Source organism: Sciurus vulgaris (genome assembly GCF_902686455.1).
Source record: "Sciurus vulgaris genome assembly, chromosome: 1".
Taxonomy (NCBI): Eukaryota; Metazoa; Chordata; class Mammalia; order Rodentia; family Sciuridae; genus Sciurus; species Sciurus vulgaris.
Window position 1 is genome coordinate 156,236,584 of NC_136461.1, and position 24,643 is coordinate 156,261,226.

General features: G+C 37.7%; 1 protein-coding gene across 4 annotated transcripts in view; it reads right to left on the reverse strand.

Annotated features, from left to right (window-relative positions):
• The window catches only part of MRPS28 (mitochondrial ribosomal protein S28), a 352,996-nt gene that overhangs the window by 218,882 nt on the left and 109,471 nt on the right, over positions 1-24,643 (reverse strand). The window contains exon 3 of one of the 4 annotated variants that reach the window (XM_079111112.1): positions 6,473-6,824. The exons of the other annotated variants lie outside the window; for them this stretch is intronic. Coding sequence (XP_078967238.1) covers positions 6,821-6,824 — 4 coding nt within the window. The 3' untranslated portion in view covers positions 6,473-6,820. Of the gene's footprint in view, positions 1-6,472; positions 6,825-24,643 lie in introns of those variants that run through there. 4 annotated transcript variants of the gene reach the window in all.

Genomic DNA, 24,643 nt, shown 5'->3' on the forward strand with positions numbered 1-24,643 from the left:
TGGACCTACTTTTTCTTCTATAAGATGCAGGGTCTCTGGTCTGATTCTGAGGTCCTTGATCCATTGTGAGTTGAGTTTTGTGCAGGGTGAGAGATAGGGGTTTAGTTTCATTCTGTTGCATATGGTTTTCCAGTTTTTCCAGCACCATTCGTTGAAGAGGCTATCTTTTCTCCATTGCATATTTTTGGCACCTTTGTCTAGTATGAGAAAATTGTATTTATTTGGGTTTGTGACCATGTCCTCTATTCTGTACCATTGATCTACCTGTCTATTTTGGTACCAATACCATGCCGTTTTTGTTACTATTGCTTTGTAGTAGAGTTGAAGATCTGGTATTGCGATACCCCCTGCTTCGCTCTTTCTACTGAGGATTGCTTTAGCTATTCTGGGTTTCTTATTCTTCCAGATGAATTTCATAATTGCTTGCTCTATTTCTGTGAGGTACGTCATTGGGATTTTAATTGGAATTGCATTGAATCTGTATAGCACTTTAGGTAGTATGGCCATTTTGACAATATTAATTCTGCCTATCCAAGAACATGGGAGATCTTTCCATCTTCTAAGGTTTTCTTTAATTTCTTTCTTCAGTGTTCTGTAGTTCTCATTGTAGAGGTCTTTCACTTCTTTTGTGAGATTGATTCCCAAGTATTTTATTTTTTTTTGATGCTATTGTGAATGGGGTAGTTTTCCTAATTTCTCTTTCTGAAGATTCATCACTTATGTATAAAAATGCACTGGATTTATGAGCATTGATCTTGTAACCTGCTACTTTACTGAATTCACTTATGAGTTCTAAGAGTTTTCTGGTGGAATTTCCAGGTTCCTCTAAATATATAATCATGTCATCAGCGAACAGGGATAGTTTGAGTTCTTCTTTTCCAATTCGTAACCCTTTAATTTCTTTGGTTTGTCTAATTGCTCTGGCTAGAGTTTCAAGGACGATGTTGAATAGAAGTGGTGAAAGAGGGCTTCCCTGCCTTGTTCCAGTTTTAGGGGGAATGCTTTCAGTTTTTGTCCATTTAGAATGATATTGGCCATGGGCTTAGCATAGATGACCTTTACAATGTTAAGGAATGTTCCCACTACCCCAATTTTTTCTAGTGTTTTGAACATGAAGGGGTACTGTATTTTATCGAATGCTTTTTCTGCATCTATTGAAATAATCATGTGATTCTTAACTTTAAGTCTGTTGATATGGTGAATGACATTTATTGATTTCCAGATGTTGAACCAACCTTGCATCCCTGGGATAAAACCCACTTGATCATGGTGCACTATCTTTTAAATATATTTTTGTATGCGATTGGTAAAGTTTTGTTGAGAATTTTTGCGTCGATGTTCATTAAGGATATTGGTCTGAAATTTTCTTTCCTCGATGTGTCTCTGTCTGGTTTAGGTATCAGGGTGATATTGACTTTATAGAGTGAATTTGGGAGGGTTCCCTCTTCTTCTATTTCATGGAATACCTTGAGGAGTATTGGAATGAGCTCTTCTTTAAAGGTTTTGTAGAACTCAGCTGAGAACCCTTCTGGTCCCAGTTTTATTGAGTTTTATTGATATAGTATCTAGGTTTGTTTGGGATATTTTCTTCCCTTTTTTCTCATATTGATCAGATGTCAGTGGGACTCTGAGATAGTGCAGATTTCCTCTATTGGCTTATAGTGTCACTGTAGATTTCCAGTGTATCCCCTCCCAGCCTTCAGTAGCCTGAATTCTTGGAGGAACTTGATAATGCAGTGCTTCCGAAGAAAGCTGCCCCTAGCCTGCTACTGGTTCCAGGGCTTAGAGCTGGCTCTGTGCAGAAAGGCTCTCACTGGGTGGCCTGCTCCGAGAAGCTGGCCGTGTGGGAGGAGCCTACCGCCAGAGTGAGCAGGGCTACCTGGGGGAGACTCTAGCTGCCCTGCCCTTCTCTGAGAAGCCACCCCTATCTGGGCCTGCTGCCCAGGCTGAGCTTCACCAGCTGGGGGAACACTCACCCCGTGGCTCTATTTTAGTCTGAGTCTCTCAATGCCTCCCCTTCTTGAATCCTGGGTTCTGGGGCAACTGGAGATGCAGTCACCCTCTAGTCTGCCATCTTGGATTGCCCCATGGAAAGCAAGCTAGGAAATCTTGAAGACATCAATAAGTTCCTAGAGATACAACCTACTGAAATTGAACCAGGATATAGAAAATTTGAACAGATCTAATTCAAGTAATGAGATTGGAGAAGCCATTAAAAGCCTACCAAAAAAGAAAAGTCCAGGACCAGATGGACTCTCAGCCAAATCTACCAGACCTTTAAAGAAGAACTAATACCAAACTCATCAAATCACTCCACAAAACAGAAAAGGAAAGAACAATTCCAAACTTGTTATATGAGGGTAGTATCACCTTGATGCCAAAACCAGACAAAGACACATCAAGGAAAGAAAACCTCAAACTAATATCCCTGTTGAACACAGATGCAAAAATTCTCAATAAAATACTGGCAAATTGCATACAAAAACACATTAAAAAGATAGTGTACCATGATCAAATGGGGTTCATCCCAAGGTTTCAAGGTTGGTTCAACATATGGAAATCAATAAATGTAACATCCATCAATAGACTTCAAGACAAGAATCACATGATTATCTCAATAGATGCAGAAAAAGCATTTGACTAAATATAGCACCCATGATTAAAAGATAACATACCTATACATTGGGATAAAAAGGATCATATCTCAATATTGTAAGTTATATATGATAAAACCCAAAGCCAACATCATTCTAAGCAGAGAAAAACTGAAAGCATTCCCTCTAAAAACAGGAACAAGACAGGGATGCTCACTTTCACCACTTCTATTCAACACAGTCCTTGAATCTCTAGCCAGAGCAATTAGACGAAAGAAGACATTAAAGGGATACAAATAGGAAAAGAAGAGCTCAAACTATCTCTGTTTGCTGACCACATGATTCTGTATTTAGAAGACCACCCCCCAAAAAAAACTACACCAGAAAACTTCTAGAACTCATACATGAATTCAGCAAATTAGAAGGATACAAATTAACACTCATAAATCAATAGCATTCCTTTATTCCAATGGCTAATTAGCTGAAAGAGAAATTAGGAAAACCATCCCATTCACAATAGCCTAAAAACAAAAAAAACAGTTGGGACTCAATCTAATAAAAGAGGTGAAAACTTCTACAATGATACTTATAGAACACTAAAGGAAAAAACTGAGGAAGACCTTAGAAGATGGAAAGACCTCCCATGTTCTTGGATAAGCACAGATATTTCTTGAACTTAGTCCTTCAGGTGTCACCATCATCCCAAGCTAAAGTCTGTGACATACTATGATCTTCCTGGAGCTCATCTCTCATGGTGGGTTCCACACCTTGTAAGCTTCCATGGAAATGGCCCAGTGTCCATTTACACAGACTTCTTCTGTACCTTTGCTTTTGTTAGCAGCACTGCTTGGACCTTCTGTCTTTCTAAATCCTATTAATTTTTAAGTACCTAGATAGAATACATAAAATGCAGCTTCTCCCCAGGCCCTTGTCAATTTCAAGAGTGTGTTGTATGGATATGAAAGAAAGAGGTTTTGCAGTCACACAGATGTAGGAAGAGATCCGAGCCCTGCTCCTTACTAGTTGGACAGCTTTCTCTGAACCACAATTTCCCCATATATGTAACAGAGGTTCCAACCATTCTGTAGGCTTGCAGTGAAAATTAAATGGGATAATATATTGATAATGAACAGTACAGTAAGCATAAATGTTAGCACCTTTCATTTACTTGTACTGGTTATCTGTGTAAATATCTGATTTCTCAGTAGACTCCACACTCCCTAAGGTCTGACACTTGTATTTATCAGAGCACGCTTCCAGAGCCAATACAACAAATACTGTCAATAAGTTAACATGATGCTTGCCAAAAAAAAAAGCAGCATTAGGTCACTGATTAGACTCTCTATTTTCCTGAACTTTGCAGCTATGTGGACTGGTACATTTACTTAATCTCTCTGAAACTGGTTTGCCAAAGTACCTGACATATAGTGGTTAATAAATGCTATTTTTCCTCTTTTTCACTACTTAAACTGGTCGGCCAATTTCCTTTAACATATTTTTAGGAATATTATTCATAGGTAAACCATGAACTAACTGTGATGATGGGAACAGTGATTTTTTTTTTTTTTAAACAAAGAGAAATGAACGTGTCACAAACACGGGACAAAAACTGCACATACCAACTCTGAGAAGGAAGGCGAATGACTGGTTCTCATTCACCTCTCTGTGTACATGGTTCTATGTCATATGAGGCTGGCAATCTCCAATTTAAAAAAGTAAAACAGAAGCCCAGTGTGCCTGGAAATTTAAGGAAGGCAAAACTCTGTCCTCATTTTTAGGTGCAGTAGCCTTTAACAATATGAAAAATGTTGACTTCATCTATATAAATTTTGCAAATTCTAAAAATTGAGTAAACTGGTAATGCAGTTGAGAAGGGAACTATAGGCCTTTATGTGTGCTGAATGAAGAATCATCCAAAAGTAGATATTATGCACTTGGCACGTCAAAAACTTCTCTAAAAGATTCTCCAACTTCTGCTCTCTGGAAGTAGCTGTTTCTATACTGCAGAACCTTTTTTTTTAAACTTTGTCATAGTTATGTCTATTCAAATGTTACCTTCCCCATTAGGTGTAGCCTCCTTAAGGTCCAGGATATAATTATGCTTGTGTTCTTCACAGTGTCTTGATGAAAGCATTTCTCTTAACGTTGTCTGTTGAACAGTATGTTTTCACATTTTCTAGTACACCAGAAGCATCTGGGGTGCTAATTAAAAATGCCAACGAACAGAAACAACCCCAGAGTGATCTGGCAAATATGGGGTGGGACTTGGGAATACATCTTCTCCAAAAGTTCCCAAGATGATTCTGATGCAATCTTCTCAGATGACCACTTGAGAAAATCTGACCTAGAATTACCTTTAGTGTATGTAATCAAGGACAGGAGAACAGGTCATCCTACATGAGCACAAAGGGCTGGTAAAATAAGGACCACTGACAGAATGTTGTGGCCATCATTACCAACCTTCAGGAGGGCCAGGTGCCTTCTGTAAGTGGTAAAAGTCTTTTAGGTCTAATCATTTAGTGGGGAAGAAAAGGCCAGGCAATGGCGCTATAATGGAGAAATGCACACATGCATTTGTTGTTCCTTCAACAAAGCCTGCTGTCAGGCTGCAGTGGGGTGGCCTCTGCTGTGCACAGTCCATTCTGGGAAATCTGGGACACAGAAAGGTTAGCACACCCCTCGCTCAACAGGAACAGTGGCCATACAATGGATGAGGACTTCATTCTTGCTTTAACTTTGGAACTCTTATTAAAGGGAAAGAAAGAACTCAACTAATCATGTATTTCTGAGAACTCCATTTCTGTCAATGTAATTTGAGGTGAACCTTCACTGTTGTGGTTTCTGATAGTGACTTAAATTACTTAGTCTTCTTATTTGGCTTTCCATTGTCCCATATAACAAGATTTAAAGTGAACATGCCAGTAAACTTTCCTGAATTGTTTGTGTTGTCTTTAAATGGTTGCTTTATTCAATGATCTGGCCAAAGAATAAAAATCAAGAAGCAATGTAGTCATTCAGAGTGTGGGCTCTGGAGCCAGATGACTAGGAATGGCACTCAGCATTTCCACTTCTAAATTCGCAACTCTGACTCGGGTACTTTATCTGTTTCAGTTTCCTCGTTTGTAAAATGAGAATAATAATTGTGCCTATCTCCTAAGGTTGCTGTGAGCAGGAAATGAGCAAATATATGCCAGGTTCTTACAAGAGCCACTTAAATGTTGGCTCTCATCCTCAATGAAATCATCATCATCATCATCACAACAAACTCAGTGACACTTGATATTCTACTGTGGGTGTGAAAGAGTACAAGAGCCCTCCCAGCTGTAATAATCCTAGGTTATGATGAAATCATTGAAAGATACACACAGAGAGTTAGGAGTGGGTTTCCATTCAATATTCTGCTTTGATTCAAATCCAAATTATTTTAATAGTATAAGCATTGCTCTCTTAAAACACATTATAACATAAATGATCTACAAAAATGAAACTTTGTTTTTGAAATGAATATTGACTTTCTTCGGAAGGTATGAAACAAAATGCTGAACAAGAACGAGTACACTTCAGAGAACTACACATTCAACAGCCCCCATTTCCCAGCATTAGCCACAACAGAACAAGAAACAAGAAAGTATCATATACTGTCACTCACAAAAGGGTCATAGTGATTAATAGACCCTACGGTTCTTTTCAACAGTGGCTCAAGGAGGACTACAGGGCAGTCTTCTCCTACCTCCCATCTCTCTTGCTTTAACTCCTGAAAGGGCTGGGCATATAGCTCAGTTGGTAGAGTGCTTGCCTGGCAAGCATGAGGCCCTGGGTTCCAATCCCCAGTACTGCCAAAAAAAAAAAAAAAAAAAAAGAAATGATGTTAACTCCTGAAAGTGCTGGGGCTACATAAGCTTCTTATGAGCACACACCATTTCTTGGAAGGGTAAGATAATAACTCCTATAGGTTCATTATCTGTTCTTCCAAGAAACATTTTTTTCCAGCTTCTCTTTAAATTCACTGTCTCAGTAGTACACTTAACTTCTAACCTAATCAACTATTCTCTTCCTGATTCCATAGACTCAAACCTATCTCCTGTCTTCTTTCTAATGGAGGTTTGTTATTCTTTTATTTAATCAGTTTCTCTTCATTCCTTTGATGATCTCAATGGCTTCTGTCTTCTAAAACATGCACAAATGTCCACAAACATAATTTTGCTCTAGTTTCAGAGGTTCACAGATTACCTGGAAGACAATCTGAAAGATGACCTGAAAGATACCCATTGAGAGATGAAGTTTAAGAAAACAGAAAAGTATACCAAGGTCTCCATTCGAGTGACTAAATAGGGTAAGGCCTTGAAGATTAATAAGTCCTGCTCTAGACTTCAGATCTGAAGTAAGAAAAATGTGATTCTGCATGTCCTTCTTAAGGAAACCGGGGACTTTGCTGAACAAGCTCATTGGGTCAGTGCTCAATACTAGAAAATGGAAACACCACCTTCCACCACAGCTTTACTTTAGAATGGAGATAAAACAAAATTCTATAATATATGTAAAGAAGAAATTTTCCTTCCATTATTCCTGGACACTTAAATAAGTCTGCCTTTATTAGGAATGAATGAGGACAGGTGTTAAAAGAATTAGGTCTATAGCAGCATTCTCTTTTCAATTAAAAGATATAGAACAAAATCAATAAAGTGTATCCATAAAATGAACAAGCTTAGGATGACATATTAAGAGGCTGGGTGAGCCCACAGTTCTAAATATTTATACCACAAAGCACAGGTTTTCTAAAATTCATTGAAAATGGGTAGAGTTGCTTTCTAGTTTTCTGAACAATAGGGCTGACATTAGGGGTGGGTGAGGTCCTTTTTGTGGGGAGGGGAGCAGGTACTGGAAATTGAACCCTAGGGCATTCTACCACTACATCCCCAGCCCTTTTTGTTTTTTATTCGGAGACAGGGTCTTTCTAATAAATTGCCTAGGAGCTCACTAAATTGTTGAGGCTGGCCTTGAACTTACAATCCTCCTGCCTCAGCCTCCAGAGTCATAGGGATTACAGGTGAGTGCCACCACAGCCAGCTTGAGTGAGTTCTTGTAATGCACAGAATTCATGTCTGACAGAGTTGTCTTGCATCTGTGCTACACATTGATGTGGGTGAAAAATCTGCTATGTAACAATCTAAGCCTAGAACTTATATCTACTGAAGATAAAGAGGTTTTAAAAAATATAGTTTAAGTATACACTAAATTTCCAGGAAATAGGAAGCAATCCCAAAGCTTCTGAAAATAAATTAATAAATACATATGTACAGTAATTAATTTCCATGAATGTGATTATTAAATAAATTGATGGAAAACAGTCTTTGTTCATAACGTTAGCCAGAGTTGTTCACTATTTCAGAAAATCACATCACCGTAAGTAATGTCACCTTTTCTTTTCTATGTTTTGTGGCCTGTGTTAAAAGCACCTTTTTTTCCAGTTTTGTTTTTGGCTTAATCTTTTCATTGGTAGATGAGTCTCCTCCACACCTGCCATCCCAAAACATGACTTATGTTCTTCCCTTTCAATGAAATGCATTAATAAAAACTTAAAGGATCAATATAAAAATATCACTGCCCCAAAATAACTTTGTGTGATGATGAAACATTCCATGCAATATGATGACTGAGCACTTAATATGGCTAATGTGAGGAATTAAATTTTTATAGTCTATTTAATTTTAATTAAAATCCAAATTTAAACTCATGTGACAATGCAGCTCAAGCAAATCTCAGCTTGACAATAAAAATAGTATTCACATTTATTCAACAATATATAAATATGTTATGATGCGAAGGTTATTTTTATAGGAAAAATAGCACCATGGAAATAATCTGTTATGATAAATGACAGCTACTCTTTAGATCCAGCAATATTAAAGACTGACTCTCTATGCAGGCCATTATTGATCCCCATATTTCCCCCCTTCCTTTTGTTACTTATTGTATTCTTCCTCAAATCTGTGAGATGTACCAGACACACACAAATAAACTATCTTAGTTAAGGGATAAAATTACATTCTCCTATAGATAGCTTCTTATATGTTACAGATAGAAAAACTATGGTATATATAAGTAAGTCTAGTCACCCAATGACACCCAGAGGTATCAGAGTGTAAGAGAATTCACAGGTTGATTTCTTTTTTTCCTCTTCCTTTTCTTCGGTTCTTAATCACCTATAATTTTTTGCAAGAATAGAAAATTTAATTCCTTTAGGAATGGTAAGAATTTGCCATGGCATATATTCTTATAATGTCCATCCTGTGAAATAAAATGTAAGCCATGTTGCTGGCACCCAACCCATTATTTTAACTGTTCTCCATTAGAAAAATATCTGATGAATAATGAATTAAATTATCAGAAAAAATATCCATATAGCGTCCTGCAATGTCTACTTTTCTACATCTTTTCTTAAAACTAGGACAGAGAGAACTCCAGATATTAGTTTTTCAAAAAAATCTTACATTTCCTATTAAAACCACAGAGTAACACTGTCCTGAAAGCAAATAGGATGACTCCAATGAGCCATTCACAATGGAACAGCCGTGTTCCACTGCTTGGTGTGCTTCTTTCTTTTAACTTCAAGTGCTTCTTATGACTGATCTTTGTGAACTCCAGCCTAAATGGATTCAATCTGAGCCTTCCCCATGACTGCTCTCTTCCACTGTGCACTTTCTCAGACCATATGCTGCTGTAAAGAGTCTGCAAGTCTGAGCTGAGTAGGAAAGGGGCAATTAAATCTGGTTTTGCATTTCTGCATTAAGGACGTGGTTTAAAGACTTTCCTTTGGAGAGGTTTTGGACATTCTTTCCACAGACATTCTTTAACATCTGTCCGTGCATGCTACTGATGGTTCTCATAGACTTAAAATAGAGAGAATCTCTTGGACTAGCTCTTTGATATAAACATATTAAGTAATACAAAGCTGACAAACACCAGGCTTGGATTGAACCTCAGTATCCAAAGAGAATATTATGAGGAATCCTGACTTTGCTAGTCAAATTAGCTGTCTTTCAGTAATCATAATTCTTAGGGATTTTAAAAATAGTTCTTTTGAAATCATTAACCACTTAGGATTTCAGCTCAGTAAGTCAAAATCATTTAGATTTTGTTCCCTCACTTTCTCACAATTCCTTAAAGTTTTAAGACTATAGGAGTAAATTTTTTGAAGGAAAAAAATTAAAATGTTTCTAATGGATTAACTAACATCAATTTTATTTTTTAATTCTCATAGTCATGCTGATCTACATGTAAAGCTGGTAGTCACAGCCATGTGTATATGTGTGAGTGTGCAGGAATGAGTGTACTTAGTTCTTCTTTAAATGAACTGCCTGGGCCTCAATCTCCTGATCGTTAAAAAGCAATTTTAGAAAAGACCTGTGGTCTAGGAAACTGAAATATAGTACAGTGATATTAAGCATAAAATTGATTATATATAAAACGCAAGAATTTAAACTTTTTATTAGCTATATAACATATTATGATAGCCTTGAATATCCAATTAACAAGTAAACTTCTATCGTAGACTATCTGGTACATTTTGGATTTGCCCCACCTTTTAAAAGAACTATAAGACATATTTCTTGGATTTATACAATCTATTGCTTCTTTGTGTTCAACCTCTAGGATACCTATCAAGATTTTCTCATTTTCTCATTTAGCCGGCATGGTGGTGCATGCCTGTAATCCCAGCAGCTCAGGAGGTTGAGGCAGAAGGATCATGAGTTCAAAGTCAGTCTCAGCAACTTAGCAAGGCACAAAGCAACTCAGTGAGACCCTGTCTCTAAATGAAATACACAAAAGGGCTGCAGGGTGGCTCAGTGGTTAAGTGTCCTGGGGTTCAATCCCCAGTACCGAAGAATCTCATTTGTTCTTTCTATTCGCTACCTGATGATAAGCATGTAACATTTCACAAGCCCTAACTGGTTTCTGTATAGTCTGTTAAGTAAGTAGTTAATTGTTTTGAATATACACTTATTTTTTGCTCATCACTCTACTATCTGTACTGTACTAACATGCAGGTAATAAAAGTGTGAGAGTGTTCATAAAGTTTTACTTCTTGCCAATATTCCTAATCATCATTAAATATTTAAATAAATCTTAAGTCTTAATTACTCCCTGGTCACTATAAGATGTAAATGGAAAAAAAATTATTATAATCTTAATTTCCACTACCTGAATTATTACCAAAAGTCCTCTGGTGGGGGGAACTTATGAAAATCACTTTTAAAATACTGCGTAGTGCTGGGCACGGTAGCACACGCCTGTAATACTCGTGGCTTGGGAGATGGGGGCAGGAGAATGTGAGTTCAAAGCCAGCCTCAGCAAAAGCAAGGTGCTAAGCAACTCAGTGAGACCCTGTCTCTAAATAAAATGCAAAATAGGGCTGGGGATGTGGCTCAATGGTTGAGTGTCCCTGAGTTCAATCCCTGGTACACCCCTTTCCCCACCAAAAAAATACTGTGTAGAGCCTGGCATGGTGGCATAGGTCTAGAACACCAGCTACCGAGAGGCCGAGGCAGGAGGATTACAAGTTTTAAGCCAGCCTAGGCAACTTGGCAATACTCTGTTTTTAAAACAAACAACAACAGCAATAAAATGGACTGGGGATGCAGCTCAATAGCTCTACTTTTTGATCACATGGAATATGTATATGCATAATATAGTTTATTATCTATGGCATCAATAATGACAATTAAACTCTTTTCACAGTTACAAAAAGGATGTATCAAGAAATGAGGGAGACCAGATCCAAGATGGCAGACTAGAGGGTGACTGTATCTCCCGTCACTCCAGAACTCAGGATTCAAGAAGGGGAGGTACTGAGAGACTTGGACCAACATAGAGCTGTGGGGTGAGTCTCTCCCACCGGGTGAAGCTTAGCCCGGGCGGCAGGCCCGGACAGGGGGCAGCTTCTCGGAGCAGGACAGGGCAGCGAGAGACTTCCCCAAGCAGCCCAGCTCCCTCCGGTGGCAGGTGCGATCCACAGCCAGCTACTTGGAGCAGGCCCCCCCCAGTGACAGCTTTTCCCCACAGAGCCAACCCCAAGCCCTGAACCCAGCATGGCCCTGGCCCGCAGGCGGCTCCTGGGACGAAGGCAGGACAGGGAGAGGCTTTCCACGAGCAGCCTGGCTCCCTCAGGCGGAGGCAGGCCCTGTCTATAGCCAGCTTCTAGGAGCAGGCCCGCCCAGTGAGAGGATTTCCACGTAGAACCAGCCCCCAACCCTGGACCCAGTAGCAGGCTGCGGGCAGCCTTCTTTGGAAGCACTGCATTATCAAGTTCCTCCAAGACTTCAGGCTACTGAAGGCTGGGAGGTGATATACTGGAAATCTACAGGGACACTAAAAGCCAATAGAGGAAACCTGCAATATCTCAGAGTCCCACTGACATCTGACCAATATGAGAAAACAAGGGAAGAAAATGTCCCAAACAAACCTAGATACTATATCAATAAAACCCAATGACAGCACAGCAGAAGAAATGTCAGAAAGGGAGTTCAGAATGTACATAATTAAAACAATCAGGGAAGAAAACAACGAGATGAAAGAGCAAATGCAGGCATTAAATGATCGCACCAATCAACAGTTAAAAGAGCAAATACGGAAGCAAAAGATCATTTCAATAAAGAGTTACAGATACTGAAAAAAAAACAAAACAGAAATCCTCGAAATGAAGGAAACAACAAACCAATTTGAAAACTCCATAGAAAGCATAACCAATAGGATAGAACACCTGGAAGACAGAACCTCAGACATTGAAGACAAAACATTTAATCTTGAAAACAAAATTGATCAAACAGAGAGATGGTAAGAAATCATGAACAGAATCTACAAGAATTATGGGATATCATGAAAAGGCCAAATTTAAGAATTATTGGGATTGAGGAAGGCCTAGAGAAACAAACCAAAGGAATGAACAATCTATTCAATGAAATAATATCAGAAAATTTCCCAAATCTGAAGAATGAAATGGAAAACCAGGTACAAGAGGCTTATAGGACTCCAAATATACAAAATTACAACAAACCCACACCAAGCCACATTATTATGAAAATACCTAACATACAAAATAAAGGCAGAATTTTAAAGGCCACGAGAGAAAAGAATCAAATTACATTCAGGGGGAAACCAATAAGAGTATTAGCAGATTTTTCAATCCAGACCCTGAAAGCTAGAAGGGCCTGGAACAACATTTATCAAGCCCTGAAAGAAAATGGATGCCAACCAAGAATCTTATACCCAGCAAAACTTACTTTCAGATTTGATAACGAAATAAGATCCTTCCATGATAAACAAAAGCTAAAGGAATTTACAAAAAGAAAGCCGGCATTACAGAACATTCTCAGCAAAATATTCCATGAGGAAGAGATGAAAAACAACGATGCAAATCAGCAACGGGAGGAACTAGCCTAAAGGAATAGCCAAATAAAGGAGAAACCAAATCATGTCAAAAAACAAGAATGAGTCAAATGACTGGGAATACAAATCATATCACAATCATAACCCTGAATGTTAAGGCCTGAACTCATCAATCAAAAGACATAGACTGGCAGATTGGATTAAAAAGAAAATTCCAACAATATGCTGCCTGCAAGAGACTCATCTCATAGAAAGAGATACCCATAGACTAAAGGTGAAAGGATGGGAAAAAACATACTATGCACACGGACACAGCAAAAAAGCTGGAGGATCCATCCTCATTTCAGATAATGTGGACTTCAAGCCAAAATTAGTCAGAAGGGATAAAGAAGGACATTACATACTGCTTAAGGGAAGCATAAATCAGCAAGACATAACAATCATAAATATCTATGCCCTGAACATTGGCTCATCCATGTACGTCAAACAAATCCTTCGCAATTCCAGAAATCAAATAGACCACAACACAATAATACTAGGCGATTTTAACACACCTCTCTCACCGCTGGATAGATCTTCCAAAAACCAATTGAATAAAGAAACCATAGATCTCAATAACACAATCACCAATTTAGACTTAACGGACCTATATAGAATATACCATCCAACAAAGAACGAATACACTTTCTTCTCAGCAGCACATGGATCCTTCTCTAAAATAGACCATATTTTATGCCACAAAGCTACTGTTAGCAAATACAAGAAGATAGAGATACTACCTTGTATTCTATCAGATCATAATGGATTGAAAATAGAAATAAACGACAGAATAAAAAACAGAAACTTCTCCAATACATGGAGATTAAATAATATGCTATTATATGAGGAATGGATAACAGAAGACATCAGGAGGGAAATAAAAAAATTCTTAGAAGTAAATGAGAATAAAGACACATCATATCAAAATCTCTGGGACACTGTGAAAGCAGTACTGAGAGGAAGATTTATTTCATGGAGCACATTCCACAAAAGAAGCAGAAATCAACAAACAAACGACTTAACACTACAGCTCAAAGCCCTAGAAAAAGAAGAGCAGACCAACACCAAAAGTAGTAGAAGACAGGAAATAGTTAAAATCAGAGATGAAATCAACAAAATTGAAACAAAAGAAACAATCAGAAAAATTAACAAAATAAAGAGTTGGTTCTTTGAAAACATAAACAAAATTGATAGACCCTTACCCACACTAACAAAGAGAAAGAGGGAGAAAACTCAAATTACAAAAATTCGGAATGAACAAGGAAATATCACAATAGACACGAGTGAAATACAAAACATAATTAGAAGCTATTTTGAAAATCTATACTCCAACAAAACAGAAAACCTCGAAGACATTAACAAGTTTCTAGAGACATACGAATTACCTAAAATGAATGAGGAGGACATACACAACTTAAATAAATCAATTTCAAGCAATGAAATAGAAGAGGTCATCAAAAGCCTACCAACAAAGAAAAGTCCAGGACCAGATGGGTTCTCAGCCAAGTTTTACAAAACCTTTAAAGAAGAGCTCATTCCAATACTCCTCAAAGTATTCCATGAAATAGAAGAGGAGGGAACCCTCCCAAACTCATTCTATGAAGCCAATATCACCCTGATACCTAAACCAGACAGAGACACATCGAGGAAAGAAAATTTCAGACCAATATCCTTAATGAACATCGACGCAAAAATTCTCAACAAAACTTTAGCAAATCGCATACAAAAATATATTAAAAAGATAGTGCACCACGATCAAGTGGGTTTTATCCCAGGGATGCAAGGTTGGTTCAACATCTGGAAATCAATAAATGTCATTCACCATATCAACAGACTTAAAGTTAAGAATCACATGATTATTTTGATAGATGCAGAAAAAGCATTTGATAAAATGCAGGATCCCTTCATGCTCAAAACACTAGAAAAAATAGGGAAAGTGGGAACATTCCTTAACATTGTAAAGGCCATGTACGCTAAGCCCATGGCCAATATCATTCTAAATGGACAAAAACTGAAAGCATTCCCCCTAAAAACTGGAACAAGGTAGGGAAGCCCTCTTTCACCACTTCTATTCAACATCATCCTTGAAACTCTAGCCAGAGCAATTAGACAAACCAAAGAAATTAAAGGGATACGAATTGGAAAAGAAGAACTCAAACTATCCCTGTTTGCTGATGACATGATTATATATTTAGAGGAACCTGGAAATTCCACCAGAAAACTCTTAGAACTCATAAGTGAATTCAGTAAAGTAGCAGGTTACAAGATCAATGCTCATAAATCCAATGCATTTTTATACATAAATGATGAATCTTCAGAAAGAGAAGTTAGGAAAACTACCCCATTCACAATAGCCTCAAAAAAAAAAAAATAAAATACTTGGGAATCAATCTAACAAAAGAAGTGAAAGACCTCTACAATGAGAACTACAGAACACTAAAGTAAGAAATTAAAGAAAACCTTAGACGATAGAAAGACCTCCCATGTTCTTGGATAGGCAGAATTAATATTGTCAAAATGGCCATACTACCTAAAATGCCATACAGATTCAATGCAATTCCAATTAAAATCCCAATGACGTACCTTACAGAAATAGAGCAATCAATTATGAAATTCATCTGGAGAATAAGAAACCCAGAATAGCTAAAGCAATCCTTAGCAGGAAGAGTGAAGCAGGGGGTATCGCAATACCAGATCTTCAGCTATACTACAAAGAATAGTAACAAAAACAGCATGGTATTGGTACCAAAATAGACAGGTAGATCAATGGTACAGAATAGAGGACATGGACACAAACCCAAATAAATACAATTTTCTCATACTGAACAAAGGGGCCAAAAATATGCAATGGAGAAAAGATAGCCTCTTCAACAAATGGTGCTGGAAAAACTGGAAAACCATATGCAACAGAATGAAACTAAACCCCTATGTCTCACCCTGCACAAAACTCAACTCAAAATGGATCAAGGACCTCGGAATCAGACCAGAGACCCTGCATCTTATAGAAGAAAAAGTAGGTCCAAATCTTCAACTTGTTGGCTTAGGATCAGACTTCCTTAACAGGACTCCCATAGCACAAAAAATAAAAGCAAGAATCAACAACTGGGATAGATTCAAACTAAGAAGCTTTCTCTCAGCAAAGGAAACTGTCAGTAATGTGAAGAGAGAGCCTACAGAGTGGGAGAAAATCTTTGCTTCAGATAGAGTGCTGATTTCCAGAATCTATAAAGAACTCAAAAAACTCTACAACAAGAATACAAATAATCCAGTCAACAAATGGGCTAAGGAAATGAACAGACACTTCACAGAAGATGTACAAGCAATCAACAGATATATGAAAAAATGTTCAACATCTCTAGTAATAAGAGAAATGCAAATCAAAACTACACTAAGATTCCATCTCACCCCAATTAGAATGGGGATCATCAAGAACACAAGCAACAATAGGTGTTGGCGAGGATGTGGGGAAAAAGGTACACTCATACATTGCTGGTGGGACTGCAAATTAGTACAGCCACTCTGGAAAGCAGTGTGGAGATTCCTCAGAAAGCTTGGAATGGAACCACCATTTGACCCAGCTATCCCACTCCTTGGCCTATACGTAAAGGACTTAAAATCAGCATACTACAGAGATACAGCCACATCAATGTTCATTGCTGCTCAATTCACCATAGCCAGATTGTGGAACCAACCCAGATGCCCTTCAGTTGATGAATGGATAATGAAACTGTGGCATATATATACAATGGAATATTACTCCACCATGAAGAATGATAAAATTATGGCATTTGCAGGCAAACGATGAAACTGGAGAATATCATGCTAAGTGAGATAAGCCAATCTCAAAAATCCAAAGGACAAATGATCTTGCTGATAAGTGGATGATAACACATAATGGGAGGTGGAAGCAGTTAGTGTTAGTGTTAGGGTTAGGGAGGGGTGCAAGAATGGAGGAAGGAAGGGCTGTATAGATGGAAAAGAGGGGTGGGAGGGGTGGGAGGGGTGGGGGGGAGGGAAAAAATAACAGAATGAATCAAACAACATTACTCTATGTAAATTTATGATTACACAAATGGTATGCCTTGACGCCATGTACAAACAGAGAAACAACATGTATCCCATTTGTTTACAATTAAAAAAATGAGGGAAAGGAAAATTCTATGACTTAACAACCTAATCAAGTCCATTATTATTTTTTAAAAATTGAAAATTTGTGTCTGGTCAGAATATGAACATACATATATGAAGGGAGGGTAGCTCCAAAGGAAACAGGAGTAAATGTTTCAGGCACTTGAAATAGGCTGACAACTATAATCAGGATCAAATCTAGTACCAGGAAGATGGCATCTGAACAAAGAGGAAGGAATACATTTTGTAGTATGTAATTTTCAGTTGATGAGAGGAGAAGATACCATTGGCAGAGACAGTTTTGTCACAGGACAACACAGGTTTGCCTGTGACTGAGTATAAGAAACCTACCTTTTCTGAGCCATTTACTTATCTATAATGTGAGGACAATACACAACACACACAAGGTTGACAGGAGGTTTAGAGCATTAGAAAGTATGAAAAGTGCATGGCACCTACTCACGAATAGCAGATCTTACAAAATTCACTGTGTTAATACTTACACATAAAGTGCAACTGACAACCAAAAGAACAATAACTCCAAATATGGTTTTTTATTTTATTTTATTTATATTATTTTATTTTATTATTTTTACTAGAAATTGAACTCAGTGGTACTCTATGACTGGGCTACATCCCAGTCATTTATTTCTTATTTTGAGACAGGTTTAATTAAGTTGCCCAGACTATCCTTGAACTTGCAAACGTCCTGCGTCAGCCTCCCAAGTCACGGTTAAGTTTGGGTTTATTGAAGATACGACAGTACTACTCAAATGGCAAATCTAGCAGTAACCTTCAACATACATAAAATAAACGACAGCAGAACAAAACTTATGGAAGGCAGTCTTTAAATTTGGGGATTTGGGACTGAGGGAGAAGGACAATAACATCCAGAAAGTATAATTTACAGGGACTGACTTGGTAACTACGAAAGTCAGAACTGGGAGGCTTAACAGAATAGCCTGTGGACACTCTTTAAACTTTCAGTTCTCTTTAAACTGAATCCTGAGGTCCAGCCGAGGCTCCGTCTGAATCAATAGAATACAGCTAGAGATCGGGAAAAAGTTCCTCAACTGGGTTTGGTCTCCTGGACCTATTAAAAGACCACTGGTACATGTGTTCATAAGTTATTCTCCAAGGTTCATTGTAACTGAATTCCAAATGGTTTGTGGTAATTTGGGGCCAAGGTGAATCTTGCTTCATTCAAGCTTTCATTTCCCTACAGGTGTATTCAGTTTAAACATGTAGACGATGAAATTAGAACTGCATGTTTTAAGTATTAGGTATGAAAAGAGCAAAACTGTTTTTCCATTATGAAAACTGAAGAGATTAATATGTATGCTCATCTAAATAAAAGACCAAATCATCCTAGGATGGTTGTGGTTGTGTTTTTATGACTATAAGACAGGAGATTTTCAAAATCACTTACATGACACTCCAGAACCTAACACTGGCTATCAGAGATGAATCAAACTTTAGCTTGACAATGGCTTTATGGTAGATATTATCTTCAGATTATCTCTCATCTCTAAAACATCTTCAATAATGTCCTTTCTTGGTAAAACCTGTCTCCAGATTCCTACCTAATTTCATGAACTTTTGACTACATTAAAAATTCTGAATTTATCGTGCTGCTCCTTCTTTAGTTTTCTTTTGATCTTGTTTATGTCTCTCTAAATTAGTTACTTATTAAATAGGTACTGTGGAATTTTCATGAACACCTGTACAACACCTATATGAGGTCAGAGGATTACTGGAAGAAATTGAGAAACTACCTCCTCTCCTCCCAACCTCCGTGGCAAAAATGGAGTGGAAAGCTATATACACCAACTCCCCCAGTGGAAGGTAGAAACACTTTATTAATAGATTGATCCTGATTTCTATGCCTTTTCAACAAGAGATGGAACTTCATCAGACACCTTTTGGAAAGGCACACACTTTCCAAAAGGTAAGAGACTGTTACCACAGTTGCCTATGAGGGCTAGCAATCTTTCATAAAGCATCAAACCCATGCAGCAGATTCCATGCAGCCCGGAGTGTTGTAAACATCTGCCTTTCTAGGACCTGACCCATCAGCCATGAGAGAAGGGTGAGAAGCAGGGCAGTTGGTAAGGGTGGAGCGCAAAGGTTCCTCTCCCACACTGACCAGGCTCATGTTAGGCTTGGTTTATGAAAGACTTTCTGGACTTGGAAGAGAGCTTGTGACTTGAAAATTTTTAGACTCTGTCTGATACTTGCCCTTTGCACTCCCAACTCTGAGTACATTAAATACTCAGGTTCATGTCCTTTATTAAAAACCAAGAGCACTGAAGCACACAGGAGTTCCATGAAAAAAAAAAAATCAACCACATATGTAAGAAAAGCGGTTTAAAGGCATGTCACGTGACAAGCTAGATTTAGACTGTTGCAAATTCAGCAAGAGTTAATGATGTGTTTTGTTGTTTCATTTATTTATTTTTTTGTGGGGCTGGGTATCAAACCCCGGGCCTCACACGTTAGGCATGCATTCTGCCACTGAGCTATATCCCCAGTCCAATAATGTGGTTTGGTTCCCAAGAAAGCTAGTGTAATTTTAGGTTGAATTAGTAGAAGTATATATTCCATATAATAATGTATATTCAACATAATAATCCCAATTTCTTTTCACTTTGCTACAATACTGTGATCTATTCCAGACATCACAATTAGAGTAACTGATCATTGGAGTCTATATAGAAGAGGGCAGAGAAGAAATCTGGTATTATCTTGAATGAGAAATTTAGAAAGGAAGGTACTCATTAGGCTAAAATGAAAAACAGAAAGGAGTCTTAAACTTGTCTGAATTACAAAGAGTTTAATATTAAAATTGAAGCACTATTCACAATAGCTAAGAAATGGAAAAAACCTAAATGTCCATCAACTGAGAATGTATAAAGAAAGTATGGTACATCTGCACCATGGAATACTACTTGGCTATAAAAAAGAATGAAATCCTGTCATTTGTAACACGGATGGAACTGCAATCATTATGTTAAGTGGAATAAGCCAGACCCAAAAACATAAGTACTGCATGATTTCACTTGTATGGGGTATGTAATAAAGGTGATTTCATAGAAGCTGAGAGTAGAAAGGTGGCTCCAAGGCTGGGGACACTAGGGAGGGATAAGGAAGTGCTGATCAATGGGTGCTAAGTTGCAGTGAGACCAGAGCAGGAGATTGTAGTGTTCTACTGCACAGCAGGGTGGCTGTAGTCAATGATAGCCTAGTGCATATTTCCAAAGGCTCCAAGAAAGGCTCTTGAAAGTTTTACCATAAAAAAATGATAAATGTTTGAGCAGATATATGTACCTTGATTGAAATATTACACAGTATATATGTTCATCAAAATACCACATGGTACACCATAAAAATGTACCATTTTTATGTTTTTATGTATAAATTAAAAATTAAAATGAAAAACAAAATAGCTTCTACCCAGAGTGACACCATACATTTTGTGTGATTATTTCACGTGCCTCCAAAAAAGCAGAAATAAGACAAATGGTAGAAGATTCAGGATGCAGCAGACTTAGCATACTTCTGTTTAATATGAGGAAATACTTTTAACAGAACTGGCTGGAAAGGGTGTTGTTTTGTATAGTAAAGGTGTAAACTGCAGAGAATTTCTATAATGCATGATCACTGATGATGGAATTTGAATTTGTTAAGAGCTTAGAAGACTTTGAAGATTCCTTGCATTTCTAAAGTTTATGATTCTACTTTTCAAAAAGCCTATTGGGTTTCTCACACCAGCAAGCATAAAAGCTAGGAAGAAGGTTAAAAAAAAAAACAAAAAAAACGTTGGGCAGGGGCAGCCAAACAGTCAGAAGGTAGGTCAGCTGCACAGTAAAAAATCTAAAATCTGATTACCTTTCAGTCTCTGTTTCACTACCTCTTCACACCAAGAAGCATGGTTCTCTCAGAATGACTCACCACATCCAAAGGTGCCTGGATTTATTTCCAGAAGCAATAGCATTATACATAATTGGGTTATTCATCAAGTTCAAATCTGAAACTAAAGATAAACTTGGCAGGGTTCCTGGACAGCTAAGCTGTGTTTCACTTAATTGATCAGGCAACACAAATGTTTTACCCCTTATATTAATCATTTTTGCAGGTAGGCAATCCCCAAATTTCTTTCCTTAGATATATAAATGATAAAGAGCCACAAAGAGGTCAAATGTAAATAACTTTTTCTGTTAGCTATGCTACTCTTTTAATAAATTCATGCTAAGTGTAATATTTTTAAAATTCCACTCTGTTGCACTACTCTACACTATCAAAAGCAGGCATGTGGTCAACATTTGTAGAAGTCTATAGTAAATATATACTCTCAAATGCTATGCAAAACATCTGCAACTTGCTTCTGCAAACTGGAGTCTGAGGTCGTTGGCCAAGTTTGTATTCCACCACCTGTCCTGCTATCTGCTCCTCAACTTGGCTTCCAACCTCATCACGGCAGTATTTATTTTACATCCTAAGGAGCATCCTAAGTGTTGACAAAGTGTGACTCAACATGGTATGCTGCCCTGGTCTCTGGGTCACTCCTGTTAAAACAGGTGTGACCACACAGTGGCCACAGGGCTTAGACTCAGCAAGTTGATCATATTTTTGCTTCTGATCCAAGGAAAGAAATCAAGATTCCTCCAGGGTGACTCTCTTCTAAATACTAATAATGTCAAATATTATCAAGAGTCAAGTGCCTCTGAAATATAAAATTCTGCAAAAAATTACATACTTCAGAATCTGTGAATTAAAAAAATCAAAGCATCTATTTATGATTTTAAATTGTAAATACAAGCTCTTAGCTTTTGTTTGTTTTTATTGAAGTAGGAGATGAAGGCAATTTTCTTAGAATACTATTTTAAACCTTTTATTACCCAGAAAACAACATTCATATAACAATAAAGTTCCAAAAGAAAGAGTATTAGGTATATTTTGTTTGATGTAAATCTCTGAATAAATTCTTATTCTTTTAAAGTAAAACAATAAAGAATAGGATAGTGGCTGAAAACTTCTTCCCTACGAAGAAGGAGTTAATAGTTCTCAATAAGAAACTCTGACTTCGACCAGCATTCACTTCCCTATCAAATTCTATTTTAAAGTTTCCACTATTCAGTTTTTCTTGACCATGTAAATGGACTTCCTAAATCAGTCTTTCAGAATAAGAAAAGATTTTGATATCCTAGAACTTTTTAAACTGTTGAGAAAATGAGTTGCAGAAACAACAGAATTCTGTCTAGGAAGCACATATTATGTTACGTTCATAGGTAAAGAAAGTCAGTTTATTGGTTCGCTAGCCAGAAATTAAAATTAGCATGGACACACTCTTTTTCTGTGAATAACTCCAGGACCACAGATCATTATGTAACCTTAGGCAACATATTTATCTTCTCCATTGGTCCTGTAAAATGAGATTGCTTGAAGACTACATGAAGGAATGCATATAAAGGTAAATTTTCAAGAAAGTCCAGTCAGGTTGGCCTTGACTTAACAAGGAAATAATTTAGGTACAGAATTATCTACTTTCTGTCGTAATCAGAGTAGGCCTGACAATAAGGTTTACTGGGGCTGAAATGATTTGGTAGGAGGGCTGTCTCCTGCAGGTAACAGATAACAGGTGACCAAAAAGTGTTCAAAGATTTTGTATTCAAAGAAATTGAGAACTGGACACAGCAGTGCATGCCTGTAATTCCAGCTTAGGAGGCTGAGGCAGGAGGATCCTGAGTTCAAAGTCAGACTCGGCAATTTACTGAAGTGCTAAGCAACCCAGTGAGACCCTGTCTCTAAAAAAAAAAAAAAAAAAAAAAAAAAACTAAATGTGCTGGGGATGTGGCTCAGTGGTTAAGGGCCCCTGAGTTCAATCCCTGGTACAGAAAGAAATTGAGTTTAACTTTTCCTTTTCCCCTCCCACCCTCCCTCCTTCTTTCCTTCCTTCTTTCTTACCATCTCTCTCTTTCCCTTCCTTTCTTTCTTTTTGAGACAGGGTCTCACTAGGTTACCTGAGCAAGTTTAACTTTTGATGAATACCAATCAGCTAAAGACTTCTAATCTATTGGATATGTAACAGCAGCTGAATGTCTTGAGCAAGTGTGTTTCTAGGCCCTAGTAAGCCTTTCTGTTGATGGCAGGACCCCATCACTGAGAATATAGAAACAGAATAGGAGTGCTTATGGCAAGGGCTCTTTCATGTCTCCACCTCCTTTTATAAGGATGGGAATTCCACTGGATTAGGGCCCCATCCTTATGAACTCACTTAACCCTTACTACCTCCTTATAGGTTTTACCTTCAAATACAGTCAATCATATTAGGGGTTAGGAATTCAACTTAGGAATGGGTGTGGGAGAGGAAGGTACAACTTGGTCCATAACAGGGTATTTTGTCATATGAATTCTTATTTGCGGAAGTTCAAGTAAATGTTCAATTTATATGAAACACCTACTAGTCACTAATTGTGTGCCAAGCAGAAACTCAGAACATGAGTATGATCTTAAGAAATTGAGAGCTGGATGAACACCTCTAATGAAATGAGGCCTATTTTTTTTCTGGTTTGCTTTAGTATATTTGACATCTTTCTAACATTAAGTATGAGAAAGCAATTCTGATTCAATGGAAGTGATACCAAAAGACTTAAGATTAACATCCACTATTAGCATGTAAAACTGAGGGAAAGATTAGTGAACTGTGCTTGTAAAATTCTGCCCCCACAGGAGATGTAAGGGCCAAGTCCAAAGCCATCAATTGGAAAGATGAAAAAGATGGACTCTCAGGGCATAGGTTTCCAGTTAGAATCTACTCCTTGCTTACTATGTCAATTTTTTTTCTCTTAGTCTCATCAGGCTGATTTTCTAGGTTAATATGGTGGAGATCATGTTTGCTGTACTAGAGAAAGGAAGGGACAGCTGAACCCAGTGGCAGTGTTGAAAAGCTTCCCAAGTCACACTTGGTCCAGGCTTCTCCAGGGAAGATGGACAGAGGGAAAGGAGGTGCTGGTACCAAGTGAGCACTTGGTACAGAGCTCTGGGAAGTTCAGAGGAGCTGGAGTATGACATGACTGGATAGCAATGAACTCCTCTGACCATGAGAGTCTGCAGTGACCATATAAGGGACAGTAGTCCAAACCCCATCATGCAAAATGATGTGTATTATACCAGAGGTATATATAAATGTAAAGAATTTTATTAGGAAAGAAATTTCAGGGAACATTAGGATGATGAGCTGAAATTAATGTTCAATTTTATAGAGTGAGTAGGAACTTACCAGTGAAGCAGACAAGAAGGGCCATACCTCACAATCCAACTGCTTTGAAAAGTCTTCCTCTGATTACCCCAGCCCGAAGATATGTATGCTTTTACTGAGTTTCAAGAATAATTATTGTTTGCACAGTTCATTTAGCCATTGACGAAGTACTGCTCCTATTATCGTCTTGAACTACTATTTAAATCTTTTGTGATCAACAACTTTTAATGAGTACATT